The sequence below is a fragment of the Molothrus aeneus genome, chromosome 32 (genome assembly GCF_037042795.1).
Source record: "Molothrus aeneus isolate 106 chromosome 32, BPBGC_Maene_1.0, whole genome shotgun sequence".
Classification (NCBI taxonomy): Eukaryota; Metazoa; Chordata; class Aves; order Passeriformes; family Icteridae; genus Molothrus; species Molothrus aeneus.
Window position 1 is genome coordinate 2,878,028 of NC_089677.1, and position 15,325 is coordinate 2,893,352.

The 15,325-nt window shown below is 52.3% G+C and overlaps 2 protein-coding genes across 2 annotated transcripts; both read left to right on the forward strand.

Moving 5' to 3' along the window:
- Nucleotides 1–1,014: 1,014 nt before the first annotated feature.
- On the forward strand, nucleotides 1,015–2,142 carry LOC136568443 (lactosylceramide 4-alpha-galactosyltransferase-like). Its single transcript, XM_066568444.1, has one exon. The coding sequence runs from the start codon at nucleotides 1,051–1,053 to the stop codon at nucleotides 2,140–2,142; it is 1,092 nt and encodes a 363-aa protein (XP_066424541.1). The 5' UTR covers nucleotides 1,015–1,050.
- A 6,583-nt stretch (nucleotides 2,143–8,725) lies between these two features.
- LOC136568442 (lactosylceramide 4-alpha-galactosyltransferase-like) lies at nucleotides 8,726–10,027 on the forward strand. The gene has a single exon (XM_066568443.1). It carries the CDS (start codon nucleotides 8,741–8,743, stop codon nucleotides 9,872–9,874), a length of 1,134 nt encoding a protein of 377 aa, XP_066424540.1. The 5' UTR covers nucleotides 8,726–8,740; the 3' UTR covers nucleotides 9,875–10,027.
- Nucleotides 10,028–15,325: the final 5,298 nt, after the last annotated feature.

Here is a 15,325-nt window from a genome sequence, read left to right on the forward strand (position 1 = left end):
AGGCTCAGCTCAGCTATTGTGGCAGCTCCAGCAGCAGCGTGAGGGCTGGGAATTCTTAGCAAAGGAGGAGAAAACAAATCAAGCCATTTTCCCACCAGTCTAAAGCTCAAAGTGTTGCAACAGTGAGATTTCAATTTCACTCTTTTTCTTTAATTACTTTTTAACTAACTTGTTTGTTTATGGTGCATCTTTGTGACCTTTGTATCAGCTACTCATTACGGATGAATGATGTCACATCCTGCTCTTTTTTTCTCCATGTACTCACCATTCGTTTTCATAAAAAGGAAGTGACTATAGAGCAGTAGTCATACTTACAGACTTTAATTTTTTAAACATCCTTTCACCTGAGCAGGGAATTCTGTGGTATCTTGAAAGCAGGTACAGGTGAGTTTTGTGCCTTCTCTACAGCACCAGCTCTGTCCCACCAAGTTGGTGCCTTTTGTCTTCGACTGTTCAAAAAATTATTTACAGGGTTAACCCAGCTGTGGTGTGGAGGGTGGGGAATGTAGAGGGGTCTGTATAAGGCAGGGTGGGCTGGTTTTTGCTGCCTGTAGCACTGGCAGCACATGCTGGTATTTCTCTGCGGGAGGAGAAAACTTTCTGGGGATCCAGAGCTGATCATTTGTGTATTGGCTGCCTCTCCTCTGTCCCCCAAGTCCCAGTGCCTTACCTTAGGATAACAACCAGTGCGTCTAAGAAGCCATTTTCTGGGCACATCAGATGTTCCATGTGTGACCGAGGCCCAGAGATCAAGGGAGAAATGAGAAATGCAACTCTGCAACCTGAGTTCTCTGTCCTCTTTGCAGCTTGTTTGGTTTCTTCCGCCCAGAATTTTTTGCATACGTGTCTCATATTCAAAATGACTGGACGATCTAAACCGTGACAGATGAGTTTTCTTATAGTGTTCCCAGAGTTTGTTGTGCATTGCTATGAAGGTGGGACACACACATTTGTGAAGGAAGGCTCATACTCTGCTGCCTCGTCTGTCAGGTTGTTTTCTTTCCTTCCCTTCAGGCTGTCTCTGGAGAGCAGGCTCTGGCTGGAGAGAGAATGCTCAGGACGCCCAGCTGCCTCCTAAAGCTGACCAGGGTGGTGCTGAGCCACAAGCCCTGTGCCCTGTTTATCCTCATCTTTGTGTTCGTATCCTTTGCCTACCACAAGTTGTACTGGGGCATCGGGGAGGACCCAAAGAGCAGCGTCCCCTCCTACGGCTTGTCTGCTGAGATCAGCTGTGCTCACTATGTGTCTTCTCCCCTCGACATTGCTGGTGGGCCCTCTCCTTCCACAGGAAATGTGTTTTTTGTGGAGACCTCAGAGCAAACTGCCCCAAGTTACCTGTTCTCCTGCTCCGTGGAGTCAGCGGCCAGGACACACCCCACATCAAGAGTCGTGGTGCTCATGAAAGGCTTGGCCAAAGGGAACGCCTCCTTGCCCAAGCACTGGGCTTTCTCCTTGCTCAGCTGCTTCCCCAACGTGGAAATCCGGCGCCTGGACATCCAAGAGCTCTTTTCTGGAACACCCCTGAAAAGGTGGTACTTATGGCCTCTACGGCACTGGGAGCCTCATTTTTTACCCAACCTCTCTGACGCCTGCAGAATTGTCCTCATGTGGAAATTTGGTGGCATCTACCTGGATACAGACTTCATTGTGCTTAAGAACTTACAGAACCTCACCAATGCCCTCGGCATTCAGGGTGACAGTGTACTGAATGGAGCCTTTCTGTCCTTTGAGGCCAAGCACAAATTCATCGAGCTTTGCATGCAGGACTTTGTGGAGGATTACAATGGCTGGGTCTGGGGGCACCAGGGCCCAGAGCTCCTAACTCGTGTCTTCAAGAAGTGGTGCTCCCTCAGGACTATCACGAGCATGAGCTGCAAAGGTGTGAGTGCTCTTGCCCGAGAAGTTGTTTATCCTATTCCCTGGCAGGACTGGAAGAAGTTGTTTGAGGCAGTCAGTGCCTTGGAGCTTCAGAAACTCCTTAAGAACACCTATGCAGTGCACATATGGAACAAACTGAGCCACGGGACCAAGTTAGAGATCCCCTCCCAGGCTCTGCTGGCTCAGCTCTATTCCCAGTTCTGCCCTGCCACCTATGCAAAGATGAAGCAGGACTCTGAAGAGTTGTCAAGGCGTGCAGTGTGACCTGGGAGCCCTTGGCTGCAGGGACATTCCCCAGCCAGAAGCAAACCGAGTGCCTGTGACCTTCCCCAGAGTTGGATTCTACACCCCAGAGCAGCTGTGTCACAGCTCTGTGATTCTGTACCTGACATTCCTGATATCTGCCTTTGATCCCCTGTGTTTCATATTTATAGCAGAACCTGACTGCAGCCTCTCTTGCTGTCCTTCACAAGACCTGTTGCTGTCGGAAAGGTTGAACTCCTTCATCAGCATGTCTCAGCTGGTCCATTCTTGGTGTTCTCCAATGGCTCCTCCTGTGAATCCCAGCCTGAGCAGCCCCTTGTGATGTTTCAACAGCTGTAGGGAACCTTGGTGTCCTCTCTGTAGCATTTATGACTTTCTGAATCACTGCTGATAAGTAACAGAGGTCAAAGGTTGCTGGGACTCAGATGAGAATTCCCTGGTTGGCAAAGATCCTTAACATGTGGGGAAATAAATGAAGAGTATATGAAATTTGCTTTAAGAAGCTGAAAACTGTTTAGATCCGTGTGTCGCTCACTGTGAAGTTGTTCTAAACTTCTGAAGTGAGGGAAGTTCAAATAATGCTTCCGACAGTTTCTAAATCCACAGCAGTGAGATGATTTGTCTGGAACTCCTCAGGAAACAGAAGAGACAAAAGCAGTTCTTTGAGGAGCAGAAATTATGAATATCCTTGCTCTGCTGAAATAGTTCTTGTGGATACCAACATCTAAGCAGCCATTGTCACTCTCTGAAGGGGCTCAGCATTTCCTCTTTCTGCAGTGCTGTGAGGAGGACTGCATCCCTTTCATTGGAATATTGAGCCCAATGTGGAAGTCCAGGGGGCGACATGTCCCCATCTACAGAAGGACCAAGTGCAGGGCTCTGAGCAGTGTCCCCAGGGACAAAAATAAAAACTCAGAAGCACATGAAGGATGGAAAAGACCTCCAAGATCAGGGAGTCCAACCTTCAATTCACTATCACCATACCCACAAGCCTGTACCCCAAATGCCATGTGTTCTCATTTTTTGGAGCACTTCCAGGGATGCTGACTCCACCACTTCCCTGGGGAGCCTGTGGCACACAGTGCTTAAGCACTCTGAAATTTTTCCTCATAGCCAAGCTGAACCTACTGTGGTGCACAGAGTGCTGCATCCAGCCCTGGGCCCAGCACAGGAAGGACAGGGAGCTGCTCGAGCCAGTGCAGAGCAGGGACACCAAGGGGATCAGAGGGAGGGAACAGCTCTGCTGGGAGGAAAAGCTGAGGGAAGTGGGAATGTTCTGCCTGGACAAGAGAAGGCTTTGGGGTGACCTAATCATGGCCCTCCACTGCCTGAAGGGAGCTTAAAGGAAAGATGCAGACAGACTCTTTGCAAAGGCCTGCAGTGACAGGACAAGGGGGAATGGCTTCACAGTGACAGAGAGAAGGTTTAGGTTGGATATGAGGGAGAAATTCTTCCCTGTGAGGGTGCTGAGGCCCTGGCACAGGTTGCCCAGAGCAGCTGTGGCTGCCCCTGGATCCCTGGAAGTGTCCAAGTCCAGGCTGAATGGGGCTCTGAGCAACCTGGGATAGTGGGAGGTGTCCCTGTCCGTGGCAGGAGGGGTGGAACAAGATGATCTTTAGCATCCCTTCCATTCCAGACCATTCTATTCATTTCCCCTCATCCTGTCCCTTGTTCCCAGGGAGCAGAGCCTGACCCCCAGCTGGCTGCACCCTCCTGTCAGGAAGGTGTGGAGAGCAGTAGAGCTCCCCTGAGCCTCCTTTTAAACACCCAGGTTAAACACCCCCAGCTCCCTCAGCCGCTCCTCATCAGACTTGTGCTCCAGCCCCTTGCCCAGCTCCGTTCCCCCCTCTGGACACGCTCTGGCCCCTCAGTGTCCATCTTGCAGTGCCAGGCCCAGAACTGGACACAGCCCTTGGGGTGAGGCCTCCCCAGTGCCCACAGCAGGGGGACAGTCACTGCCCTGCTCCTGCTGGCCACACCATTGCTGGCCCAGCCCAGCAGCCATTGGCCTTCTCGCCCATCTGGGCATGCACTGTGGGCCAGCAGGCCCAGGCCCTTCCTTCCTTGCTGGGCTCTTCCCAGCCACTCTTCCCAGCCTGGAGCTGCTGGGGCTTCCTGTGACCCAGGGGCAGTACCTGGCCCTTCAGATCTTGTTCAGCCTCAAGGATATGAAAGCGGACTGGCTCTGACAGTGCGCGCTGGGACACAGCACAAGTGACCCACTGCCAGCTGGATAATTCCACCACCACCCTCTGGGCCCAGCCATCCAGGCACTTTATTCCCCGCCAACAGGGAACCTGTTAAATCCATGGGCTGCAAGGACAATGCTCTCCAGGAGAGCGCTGTCGGAGCAGTGGTCAAAGGCTTTAGAAGGCCCAGGTACACAACATCCACAGCCTTTCCCCATCCATTGGCTGTTCATAGAAGGAGGTTGGGTCAGTCAAGCAGGACCTGCCTGAACTTGTGCTGGCTGGGCCTGATGCCACAGTGGTGCAGCACACATGGTGCCATTGCACTCCAGGTAATCTGGTCCATACCCTTCCCAGGCACCAAGGTCAGGCTGACAGGCCTCTGGTTCCCCCAGGTGTCCTTCCAAGCTTTCCCCTAGAGGGGTGTCACATTGGCCAACCTCCAGTCACCCAGGAGCTCTCCAGTTCACCGGGACTGCTGATAAACGATGGAGACTGGAGCTTTGTGGGCTGCTTCACCAGCTCCCAGCAGAAGGATGGCATCTGCCTAGACTTGTGCATGCCTGGGCAGCACAGCAGCTCCCTGACGACTTCCTCCTGCAGAGTGGGGACCTTGTTCTGCTCCCTGTTTCTGTCTTCTGGCTCAGGGGGCTGGATATGTGGAGGCTAACTGGGCTTTGGGTTAAAGGCTGAGGTCAAGAATGCATTGAGTGCCTCAGCCTTTTCCTCATCCCTGGAGGTCATGTTCCCACCCCAGCGTGCAATAAAGGATGGAGACTCTCCTTGGCCTCTTTTTGGTATTAATGCATTTGGAAAAGCATTTCTTCCTTAGCTTTTATGCTGGTGGCCAGATTGACTTCTAGCTGGACTTTTACCTTTCTAGTTTTCTCTCTGATTAACTTCCTGACATCTTTGTAGTCTTCCTGAGTTGCCTGACCCTTCTTCCAGAGCTGCCAAACTCTCTGTTCTTCCCTGAGTCCCAGTGGAAGCTTGCTGTTCATCCAAGCCAGCCTTCCCTGAACCAGCTTCCAGCACATTGCAATTGGCTCCTTCTCCACCTCTATGGAGGTTCCTTCCTGAGGAACCTCCACCTTCCTGGGCTCCCTGGCCCCTCAGGACTGCCTCCCAAGGGATTCTCTCAACCCATGGCCCAAACAGACCAAAGCCTGTCCTCCACAAATCCAAGGCAGTAGTTTTGCTGACCCCCTTCCTCTTTCTTCCCTCCCTTCACCGAGAACTGAAATCAAATCGTGTCACGGTCACTGTACCCAAGATGGCCTCAGGCAACCTCACCTCCCCCCAGTGCTCCTCTGTTTGCAAACAGCAGATCCCCTGGGACACCTCCCCTGGGGGCTCGCCTGCCACCTGTGTCAGCAAGTTCTCTTCCACGTGCTCCAGGAACCTCCTGGAGTGTCTGCTGGGTGGGATTCCAGCAGATGCCTGGTAAGTTGAAGATGGCTCTGAGGTTGTAGGCAGTCAACAATGTGGGGTCATCCATCTACCCCTAATGCAAATCCTTGCCCACCACTCGGCACTGGTGGGACACACCTGGAGGGCTGGTTCAGGAATCCCACCATGAGAGAGGCCCGTCCGTACTAGAGCAAATCCAGCAAAGGGCCACCAAGGGGAGAACGAGACTGGAGCACACGGCGCATGAGGAGAGGCTGGGAGAGATCTGCTGACTTGTCTTGGACTAGAGCAGGCTGGGCTGTGTGTTCAGGGTGTGAAACACCTGGCTGAAGGTGGGTGGCTGGGTGAAGGACACAAGTGAGACTCTCCTGTGTTCAATGCAGAGATGGCAGGAGACACAATGGGCACACCTTGAAGTGTGGCGAGTTAGAAATGAAAGGAAGGGTGGTGAAACACTGGATCAGGTAGCTCAGAGTGGCTGTGGAGTCCCTGTGCTGGGACGAGAGTTGTCATGAGTCCATCCATGGTGCTGCCGTGTATGGAAGGATCTGGGGAGAGGAGAGACGTCTGGGACACTACAGAGCAATATTTGTTTCAGGCAGCTGAGGAAGAACTGCAGCAGACCCTGAATTTAGTGGCTGTACTGATAAAGGAGGGATTTGATGAATGTGCCAGCAAGTCTCATGGAAGGGAAGGTGAGCCTCCCTTGATCACAGGGTCAAGGGGGAACTGCCACAGAATGAGGGACACCTGAATTTGGCAAAGTCCTTCGCTGAGGTCCCTGGCATATGAGGGAGCACTCCCTAATGAAGGAGTAAAGTATTTGGTGAAAAGAGTGTGTTTGCAAGGGGGCATCCTGTACTTAGGGCTTGGGGTGGGAGCTGGCAGCTCTGTGGATGGCTCAGCTCAGTTACTGTGGCAGCCCCAGCAGCAGCGTGAGGGCTGGGAATTCTTAGCAAAGGAGGAGCAAACAAATCAAGCCATTTTCCCACCAGTCGAAAGCTCAAATGTTGCAACAGTGGGGTTGCAGTTTCCTCCTTTTTTTTTTTTTTTTTTTTTTTAATTCTTTTTAACTATCTGGTTTGTTCAAGTGATTCTGTGTGAACTTAGCATCTGTTCCTGGTCACATAAATCGTGTTGCACCCTTCCCGGTTTCTTTCCCCTTATGTTTGGACTCCATATGTCATCATTCCTTTTCCGAAGGAGAGGGAGCTGTCAGACCATAGAGTTGTAGTCATCCTCTCAGTTTTTAATTTCATTAATATCTTTTCCAGCTGAAGAGGGATTTCTGTGGCATCCCTGAAAGCAGAGACAGGTGAGTTTTGTGCCTTCTCAACATCACAGGTTCTGTTCTAACCTAGTCTGTGCCTCTTTACTTTCTACAGCTTAAAAAATTATTTACAGGGCTATCCCAGCTGTGGTGTGTGGAGGGAATGTAGAGGGATCTGTATAAGGCAGGGTGGGCTGGCTATGGCTGCCTGTAGCACTGGCAGCATATGGTGGAGTTTCTGTGCGGGAGGAGAAAACTTTCTGGGGATCCAGAGCTGATCATTTGTGTGTTGGCTGCCTCTCCTCTGTCCCCATGTGCCTGGTGAAGAGAGGTGGCTCCATGCTCTGACATTTGGATGCCTCCCAGTGTGGCTGACAAGTCCTTTCTGGCCACAGGGGAAGCTCCGTACGTGAGCCAGGCACAGTGATCAAGGAGCAATGACAAATGGGTCTGTGCCACCTGGGTGCTCTGTCGTGTTCCCTGCCACTTTGGTTACAGCTGCTGGATTAAAGCTTTTCCCGTTTCCTGAACCTTTCTGTCCTGGAGGGTAGGGCTTTGGAGATGGAGCTCAGGGAGGCAGGAGAAATGATGGAATCCTTTAGGATGGAAGAGATCTCTGAGTGCCTGCGTCCAACCCCAAAGCCTGCTCTGCCAAGTCCACCACTAAACCCAGTCCCTAAGTGCCACACCTATGTGTCTGTTAAATACCTCCAGGGACAGTGGCTCCACTGCTTTCTTGGGCAGCCTGTGCCAATGCCTGGTAACTCTTCCAGGGAGTAGAATTCTGAGTAATGTCCACTCTAACCTCCCTTGGCACCACTTGAGACCATTTCCAATGGTCCTAAAAGGCACAGCCTTCCTCACAGCTTCTTCATGTGCTCTTGCCCATTGACCTTTGGGGCCCAGTGGTGGGCACAGGAGGTGCTGCTTCTGCTGCCCCTCGATTTAAGGTGAGGCAAGGGCAGCAGTGATGATGCTAATGCTGAGGATGGAGCTAGACTGACTTATCTGTTTGTTGCTGCCTTCTTAAAAATCTCTTCCACTCCAAGCCTCCCTTTTGTTAGAAGGAGCAAGGACGGTAAGGGCAGGAGAGTAGAGGGAATGCCTGTCCACCAGCAGGATCCACTGGGACAACTGAGCAGGGCAGAGCCAGTGTGACCTGTGCAGGGTTGGGAAGCAGCCTTGGAACTCCCTTTACAAAGGCAGCTCTTGACCTTATTGTCTGCATCTGCCTCCTGAGCTGCCCTGCATCCATTCCTTTCCCACTCTCCATCCGTCCTGCCAGGCTACGCTGCCATGGACAATGGGCCAGGCTTTCTGCAGGGGCAGGTGATTGGCTTGGAAAGGCAGCAAGTGCCAGCTCAACAACTGGAAGGCTGAGGCTTGTGTTTGGTTTGGGGGAAGGACACGTCGTGTATCAGGAGAAAACAACTCCCCTCATGATAACCAGCTGTCAGAGGGCAGCAGTTCCACACAGTGTCTGTTGACAGAGCTCCAGGAATGGTCACAAGGAACATTGCTATTTCCTCCTGCCAGGACTTTGCGTACGTGTCTCATGTCTCGTGTTGACAGTGACCTGAAGTTCTAGAGGGTGACAGATGAGTTCTCTAATGGTGTTCCCAGAGTTTGTTGTGCACTGCTATGAAGGTGGGACACACCTGTCAAGGAAGGCTCATACTCTGCTGCCTCGTCTGTCAGGTTGTTTCTCTTTTTTCCTTCCCTCCAGATCATGACGGCTATCTCGGGAGAGCAGGCTCTGGCTGGAGAGAGAATGCTCAGGACGCCCAGCTGCCTCCTAAAGCTGACCAGGGTGGTGCTGAGCCACAAGCCCTGTGCCCTGTTTATCCTCATCTTTGTGTTCGTATACCTTGCCTACCACAAGTTGTACTGGGGCATCGGGGAGGACCCAAAGAGCAGCGTCCCCTCCTACGGCTTGTCTGCTGAGATCAGCTGTGCTCACTATGTGCCTTCTCCCCTCGACATTGCTGGTGGGCCCTCTCCTTCCACAGGAAATGTGTTTTTTGTGGAGACCTCGGAGCAAACTGCCCCAAATTACCTGTTCTCCTGCTCCGTGGAGTCAGCGGCCAGGACACACCCCACATCAAGAGTCGTGGTGCTCATGAAAGGCTTGGCCAAAGGGAACGCCTCCTTGCCCAAGCACTGGGCTTTCTCCTTGCTCAGCTGCTTCCCCAACGTGGAAATCCGGCGCCTGGACATCCAAGAGCTCTTTTCTGGAACACCTCTGGCACAGTGGTTCCTGCAGCCTCAGCGGCAACAGGAGCCTCATTTTTTACCCAACCTCTCTGACGCCTGCAGAATTGTCCTCATGTGGAAATTTGGTGGCATCTACCTGGATACAGACTTCATTGTGCTTAAGAACTTACAGAACCTCACCAATGCCCTCGGCATTCAGGGTGACAGTGTACTGAATGGAGCCTTTCTGTCCTTTGAGGCCAAGCACAAATTCATCGAGCTTTGCATGCAGGACTTTGTGGAGGATTACAATGGCTGGGTCTGGGGGCACCAGGGCCCAGAGCTCCTAACTCGTGTCTTCAAGAAGTGGTGCTCCCTCAGGACTATCACGAGCATGAGCTGCAAAGGTGTGAGTGCTCTTGCCCGAGAAGTTGTTTATCCTATTCCCTGGCAGGACTGGAAGAAGTTGTTTGAGGCAGTCAGTGCCTTGGAGCTTCAGAAACTCCTTAAGAACACCTATGCAGTGCACATATGGAACAAACTGAGCCACGGGACCAAGTTAGAGATCCCCTCCCAGGCTCTGCTGGCTCAGCTCTATTCCCAGTTCTGCCCTGCCACCTATGCAAAGATGAAGCAGGACTCTGAAGAGTTGTCAAGGCGTGCAGTGTGACCTGGGGGCCCTTGGCTGCAGGGACATTCCCCAGCCAGAAGCAAACCGAGTGCCTGTGACCTTCCCCAGAGTTGGATTCTACACCCCAGAGCAGCTGTGTCACAGCTCTGTGGTTCTGTGTCACAGCTCTGTGGTTCTGTACCTGACATTCCTGATATCTGCCTCTGATCCCCTGTGTTTCAAATTTACAGCAGAACTCACTGCAGCCTATCTTGCTGTGCTTCACGAGACCTGTTGCTGTCGGAAAGGTTGAACTCCTTCATCAGCATGTCTCAGCTGGTCCATTCTTGGTGTTCTCCAATGGCTCCTCCTGTGAATCCCAGCCTGAGCAGCCCCTTGTGATGTTTCAACAGCTGTAGGGAACCTTGGTGTCCTCTCTGTAGCATTTATGACTTTCTGAATCACTGCTGATAAGTAACAGAGGTCAAAGGTTGCTGGGACTCAGATGAGAATTCCCTGGTTGGCAAAGATCCTTAACATGTGGGGAAATAAATGAAGAGTATATGAAATTTGCTTTAAGAAGCTGAAAACTGTTTAGATCCTTGTGTCGCTCACTGTGAAGTTGTTCTAAACTTCTGAAGTGAGGGAAGTTCAAATAATGCTTCCGACAGTTTCTAAATCCACAGCAGTGAGATGATTTGTCTGGAACTCCTCAGGAAACAGAAGAGACAAAAGCAGTTCTTTGAGGAGCAGAAATTATGAATATCCTTGCTCTGCTGAAATAGTTCTTGTGGATACCAACATCTAAGCAGCCATTGTCACTCTCTGAAGGGGCTCAGCATTTCCTCTTTCTGCAGTGCTGTGAGGAGGACTGCATCCCTTTCATTGGAATATTGAGCCCAATGTGGAAGTCCAGGGGGCAACATGTCCCCATCTACAGAAGGACCAAGTGCAGGGCTCCGAGCAGTGTCCCCAGGGACAAAAATAAAAACTCAGAAGCACATGAAGGATGGAAAAGACCTCCAAGATCAGGGAGTCCAACCTTCAATTCACTATCACCATACCCACAAGCCTGTACCCCAAATGCCATGTGTTCTCATTTTTTGGAGCACTTCCAGGGATGCTGACTCCACCACTTCCCTGGGGAGCCTGTGGCACACAGTGCTTAAGCACTCTGAAATTTTTCCTCATAGCCAAGCTGAACCTACTGTGGTGCACAGAGTGCTGCATCCAGCCCTGGGCCCAGCACAGGAAGGACAGGGAGCTGCTCGAGCCAGTGCAGAGCAGGGACACCAAGGGGATCAGAGGGAGGGAACAGCTCTGCTGGGAGGAAAAGCTGAGGGAAGTGGGAATGTTCTGCCTGGACAAGAGAAGGCTTTGGGGTGACCTAATCATGGCCCTCCACTGCCTGAAGGGAGCTTAAAGGAAAGATGCAGACAGACTCTTTGCAAAGGCCTGCAGTGACAGGACAAGGGGGAATGGCTTCACAGTGACAGAGAGAAGGTTTAGGTTGGATATGAGGGAGAAATTCTTCCCTGTGAGGGTGCTGAGGCCCTGGCACAGGTTGCCCAGAGCAGCTGTGGCTGCCCCTGGATCCCTGGAAGTGTCCAAGTCCAGGCTGAATGGGGCTCTGAGCAACCTGGGATAGTGGGAGGTGTCCCTGTCCGTGGCAGGAGGGGTGGAACAAGATGATCTTTAGCATCCCTTCCATTCCAGACCATTCTATTCATTTCCCCTCATCCTGTCCCTTGTTCCCAGGGAGCAGAGCCTGACCCCCAGCTGGCTGCACCCTCCTGTCAGGAAGGTGTGGAGAGCAGTAGAGCTCCCCTGAGCCTCCTTTTAAACACCCAGGTTAAACACCCCCAGCTCCCTCAGCCGCTCCTCATCAGACTTGTGCTCCAGCCCCTTGCCCAGCTCCGTTCCCCCCTCTGGACACGCTCTGGCCCCTCAGTGTCCATCTTGCAGTGCCAGGCCCAGAACTGGACACAGCCCTTGGGGTGAGGCCTCCCCAGTGCCCACAGCAGGGGGACAGTCACTGCCCTGCTCCTGCTGGCCACACCATTGCTGGCCCAGCCCAGCAGCCATTGGCCTTCTCGCCCACCTGGGCATGCACTGTGGGCCAGCAGGCCCAGGCCCTTCCTTCCTTGCTGGGCTCTTCCCAGCCACTCTTCCCAGCCTGGAGCTGCTGGGGCTTCCTGTGACTCAGGGGCAGTACCTGGCCCTTCAGATCTTGTTCAGCCTCAAGGATATGAAAGCGGACTGGCTCTGACAGTGCGCCCTGGGACACAGCACAAGTGACCCACTGCCAGCTGGATAATTCCACCACCACCCTCTGGGCCCAGCCATCCAGGCACTTTATTCCCCGCCAACAAGGAACCTGTTAAATCCATGGGCTGCAAGGACAATGCTCTCCAGGAGAGCGCTGTCGGAGCAGTGGTCAAAGGCTTTAGAAGGCCCAGGTACACAACATCCACAGCCTTTCCCCATCCATTGGCTGTTCATAGAAGGAGGTTGGGTCAGTCAAGCAGGACCTGCCTGAACTTGTGCTGGCTGGGCCTGATGCCACAGTGGTGCAGCACACATGGTGCCATTGCACTCCAGGTAATCTGGTCCATACCCTTCCCAGGCACCGAGGTCAGGCTGACAGGCCTCTGGTTCCCCCAGGTGTCCTTCCAAGCTTTCCCCTAGAGGGGTGTCACATTGGCCAACCTCCAGTCACCCAGGAGCTCTCCAGTTCACCAGGACTGCTGATAAACGATGGAGACTGGAGCTTTGTGGGCTGCTTCACCAGCTCCCAGCAGAAGGATGGCATCTGCCTAGACTTGTGCATGTCTGGGCAGCACAGCAGCTCCCTGACGACTTCCTCCTGCAGAGTGGGGACCTTGTTCTGCTCCCTGTTTCTGTCTTCTGGCTCAGGGGGCTGGATATGCGGAGGCTAACTGGGCTTTGGGTTAAAGGCTGAGGTCAAGAATGCATTGAGTGCCTCAGCCTTTTCCTCATCCCTGGAGGTCATGTTCCCACCCCAGCGTGCAATAAAGGATGGAGACTCTCCTTGGCCTCTTTTTGGTATTAATGCATTTGGAAAAGCATTTCTTCCTTAGCTTTTATGCTGGTGGCCAGATTGACTTCTAGCTGGACTTTTACCTTTCTAGTTTTCTCTCTGATTAACTTCCTGACATCTTTGTAGTCTTCCTGAGTTGCCTGACCCTTCTTCCAGAGCTGCCAAACTCTCTGTTCTTCCCTGAGTCCCAGTGGAAGCTTGCTGTTCATCCAAGCCAGCCTTCCCTGAACCAGCTTCCAGCACATTGCAATTGGCTCCTTCTCCACCTCTATGGAGGTTCCTTCCTGAGGAACCTCCACCTTCCTGGGCTCCCTGGCCCCTCAGGACTGCCTCCCAAGGGATTCTCTCAACCCATGGCCCAAACAGACCAAAGCCTGTCCTCCACAAATCCAAGGCAGTAGTTTTGCTGACCCCCTTCCTCTTTCTTCCCTCCCTTCACCGAGAACTGAAATCAAATCGTGTCACGGTCACTGTACCCAAGATGGCCTCAGGCAACCTCACCTCCCCCCAGTGCTCCTCTGTTTGCAAACAGCAGATCCCCTGGGACACCTCCCCTGGGGGCTCGCCTGCCACCTGTGTCAGCAAGTTCTCTTCCACGTGCTCCAGGAACCTCCTGGAGTGTCTGCTGGGTGGGATTCCAGCAGATGCCTGGTAAGTTGAAGATGGCTCTGAGGTTGTAGGCAGTCAACAATGTGGGGTCATCCATCTACCCCTAATGCAAATCCTTGCCCACCACTCGGCACTGGTGGGACACACCTGGAGGGCTGGTTCAGGAATCCCACCATGAGAGAGGCCCGTCCGTACTAGAGCAAATCCAGCAAAGGGCCACCAAGGGGAGAACGAGACTGGAGCACACGGCGCATGAGGAGAGGCTGGGAGAGATCTGCTGACTTGTCTTGGACTAGAGCAGGCTGGGCTGTGTGTTCAGGGTGTGAAACACCTGGCTGAAGGTGGGTGGCTGGGTGAAGGACACAAGTGAGACTCTCCTGTGTTCAATGCAGAGATGGCAGGAGACACAATGGGCACACCTTGAAGTGTGGCGAGTTAGAAATGAAAGGAAGGGTGGTGAAACACTGGATCAGGTAGCCCAGAGTGGCTGTGGAGTCCCTGTGCTGGGACGAGAGTTGTCATGAGTCCATCCATGGTGCTGCCGTGTATGGAAGGATCTGGGGAGAGGAGAGACGTCTGGGACACTACAGAGCAATATTTGTTTCAGGCAGCTGAGGAAGAACTGCAGCAGACCCTGAATTTAGTGGCTGTACTGATAAAGGAGGGATTTGATGAATGTGCCAGCAAGTCTCATGGAAGGGAAGGTGAGCCTCCCTTGATCACAGGGTCAAGGGGGAACTGCCACAGAATGAGGGACACCTGAATTTGGCAAAGTCCTTCGCTGAGGTCCCTGGCATATGAGGGAGCACTCCCTAATGAAGGAGTAAAGTATTTGGTGAAAAGAGTGTGTTTGCAAGGGGGCATCCTGTACTTAGGGCTTGGGGTGGGAGCTGGCAGCTCTGTGGATGGCTCAGCTCAATTACTGTGGCAGCCCCAGCAGCAGCGTGAGGGCTGGGAATTCTTAGCAAAGGAGGAGAAAACAAAAAAAACCCAAATGTTTTCCTGACACAGTCTAAAGTTTAAAGTGTAGTGACAATGAGGTCTGAATTTCCTATTTGTTTTTATGATTACTTTATAACTAGATGGCTCCTTTGCCGTGCTACATACAGCTTTTTTTTTGAGCTACTCACTGTTGTGATGTCACATCCTTCATCTACATTGTTTTTCCACGTATTCAGGCTTTTTCCTTTTGCCACTTTTTTTCAGAAGGCGGAAGTGCCAGAACACAGAGTTTTAGATGCCCTCACAGACGCCAATCACTTAAAACTCTTCTCCAGCTAAGCAGTGAATTCTGTGGTGTCTTGAAGGCAGGGACAGGTGAGTAGAGTTTGCAATTTCTTTGGAAAAGCACATGTGTTTTCAGAGGAAGAGTCAGAGCCAGGCTTCCTGTATTTCTTTTGTAAATGAATTGAACTGGCTATTGCAGCGTTGAAATTGTTGCCCTGTCTGCTCCAAAAGCAGAAATGTATTTCTAACTTTATAGAGATGTGACGGGAGTAAAGTTTGGTCCTTTTCTCAAAATGTGCCGATAAGCTCAAAACTTGCTTGTGGTTAGATGAATGTGGCACTTTCCTGCCCCTTTACAGCACAGGAACTTCTCCCCAGGCCTGTACCGCTCTCTCCTCCTATGCTTGCAAAGCAAAAAAATTATTTACAGGGCTATCCCAGCTGTGGTGTGTGGAGGGTGGGGAATGTAGAGGGATCTGTATAAGGCAGGGTGGGCTGGCTATGGCTGCCTGTAGCACTGGCAGCATATGGTGGCGTTTCTGTGCGGGAGGAGAAAACTTTCTGGGGATCCAGAGCTGATCATTTGTGTGTTGGCTGCCTCTCCTCTGTCCCCA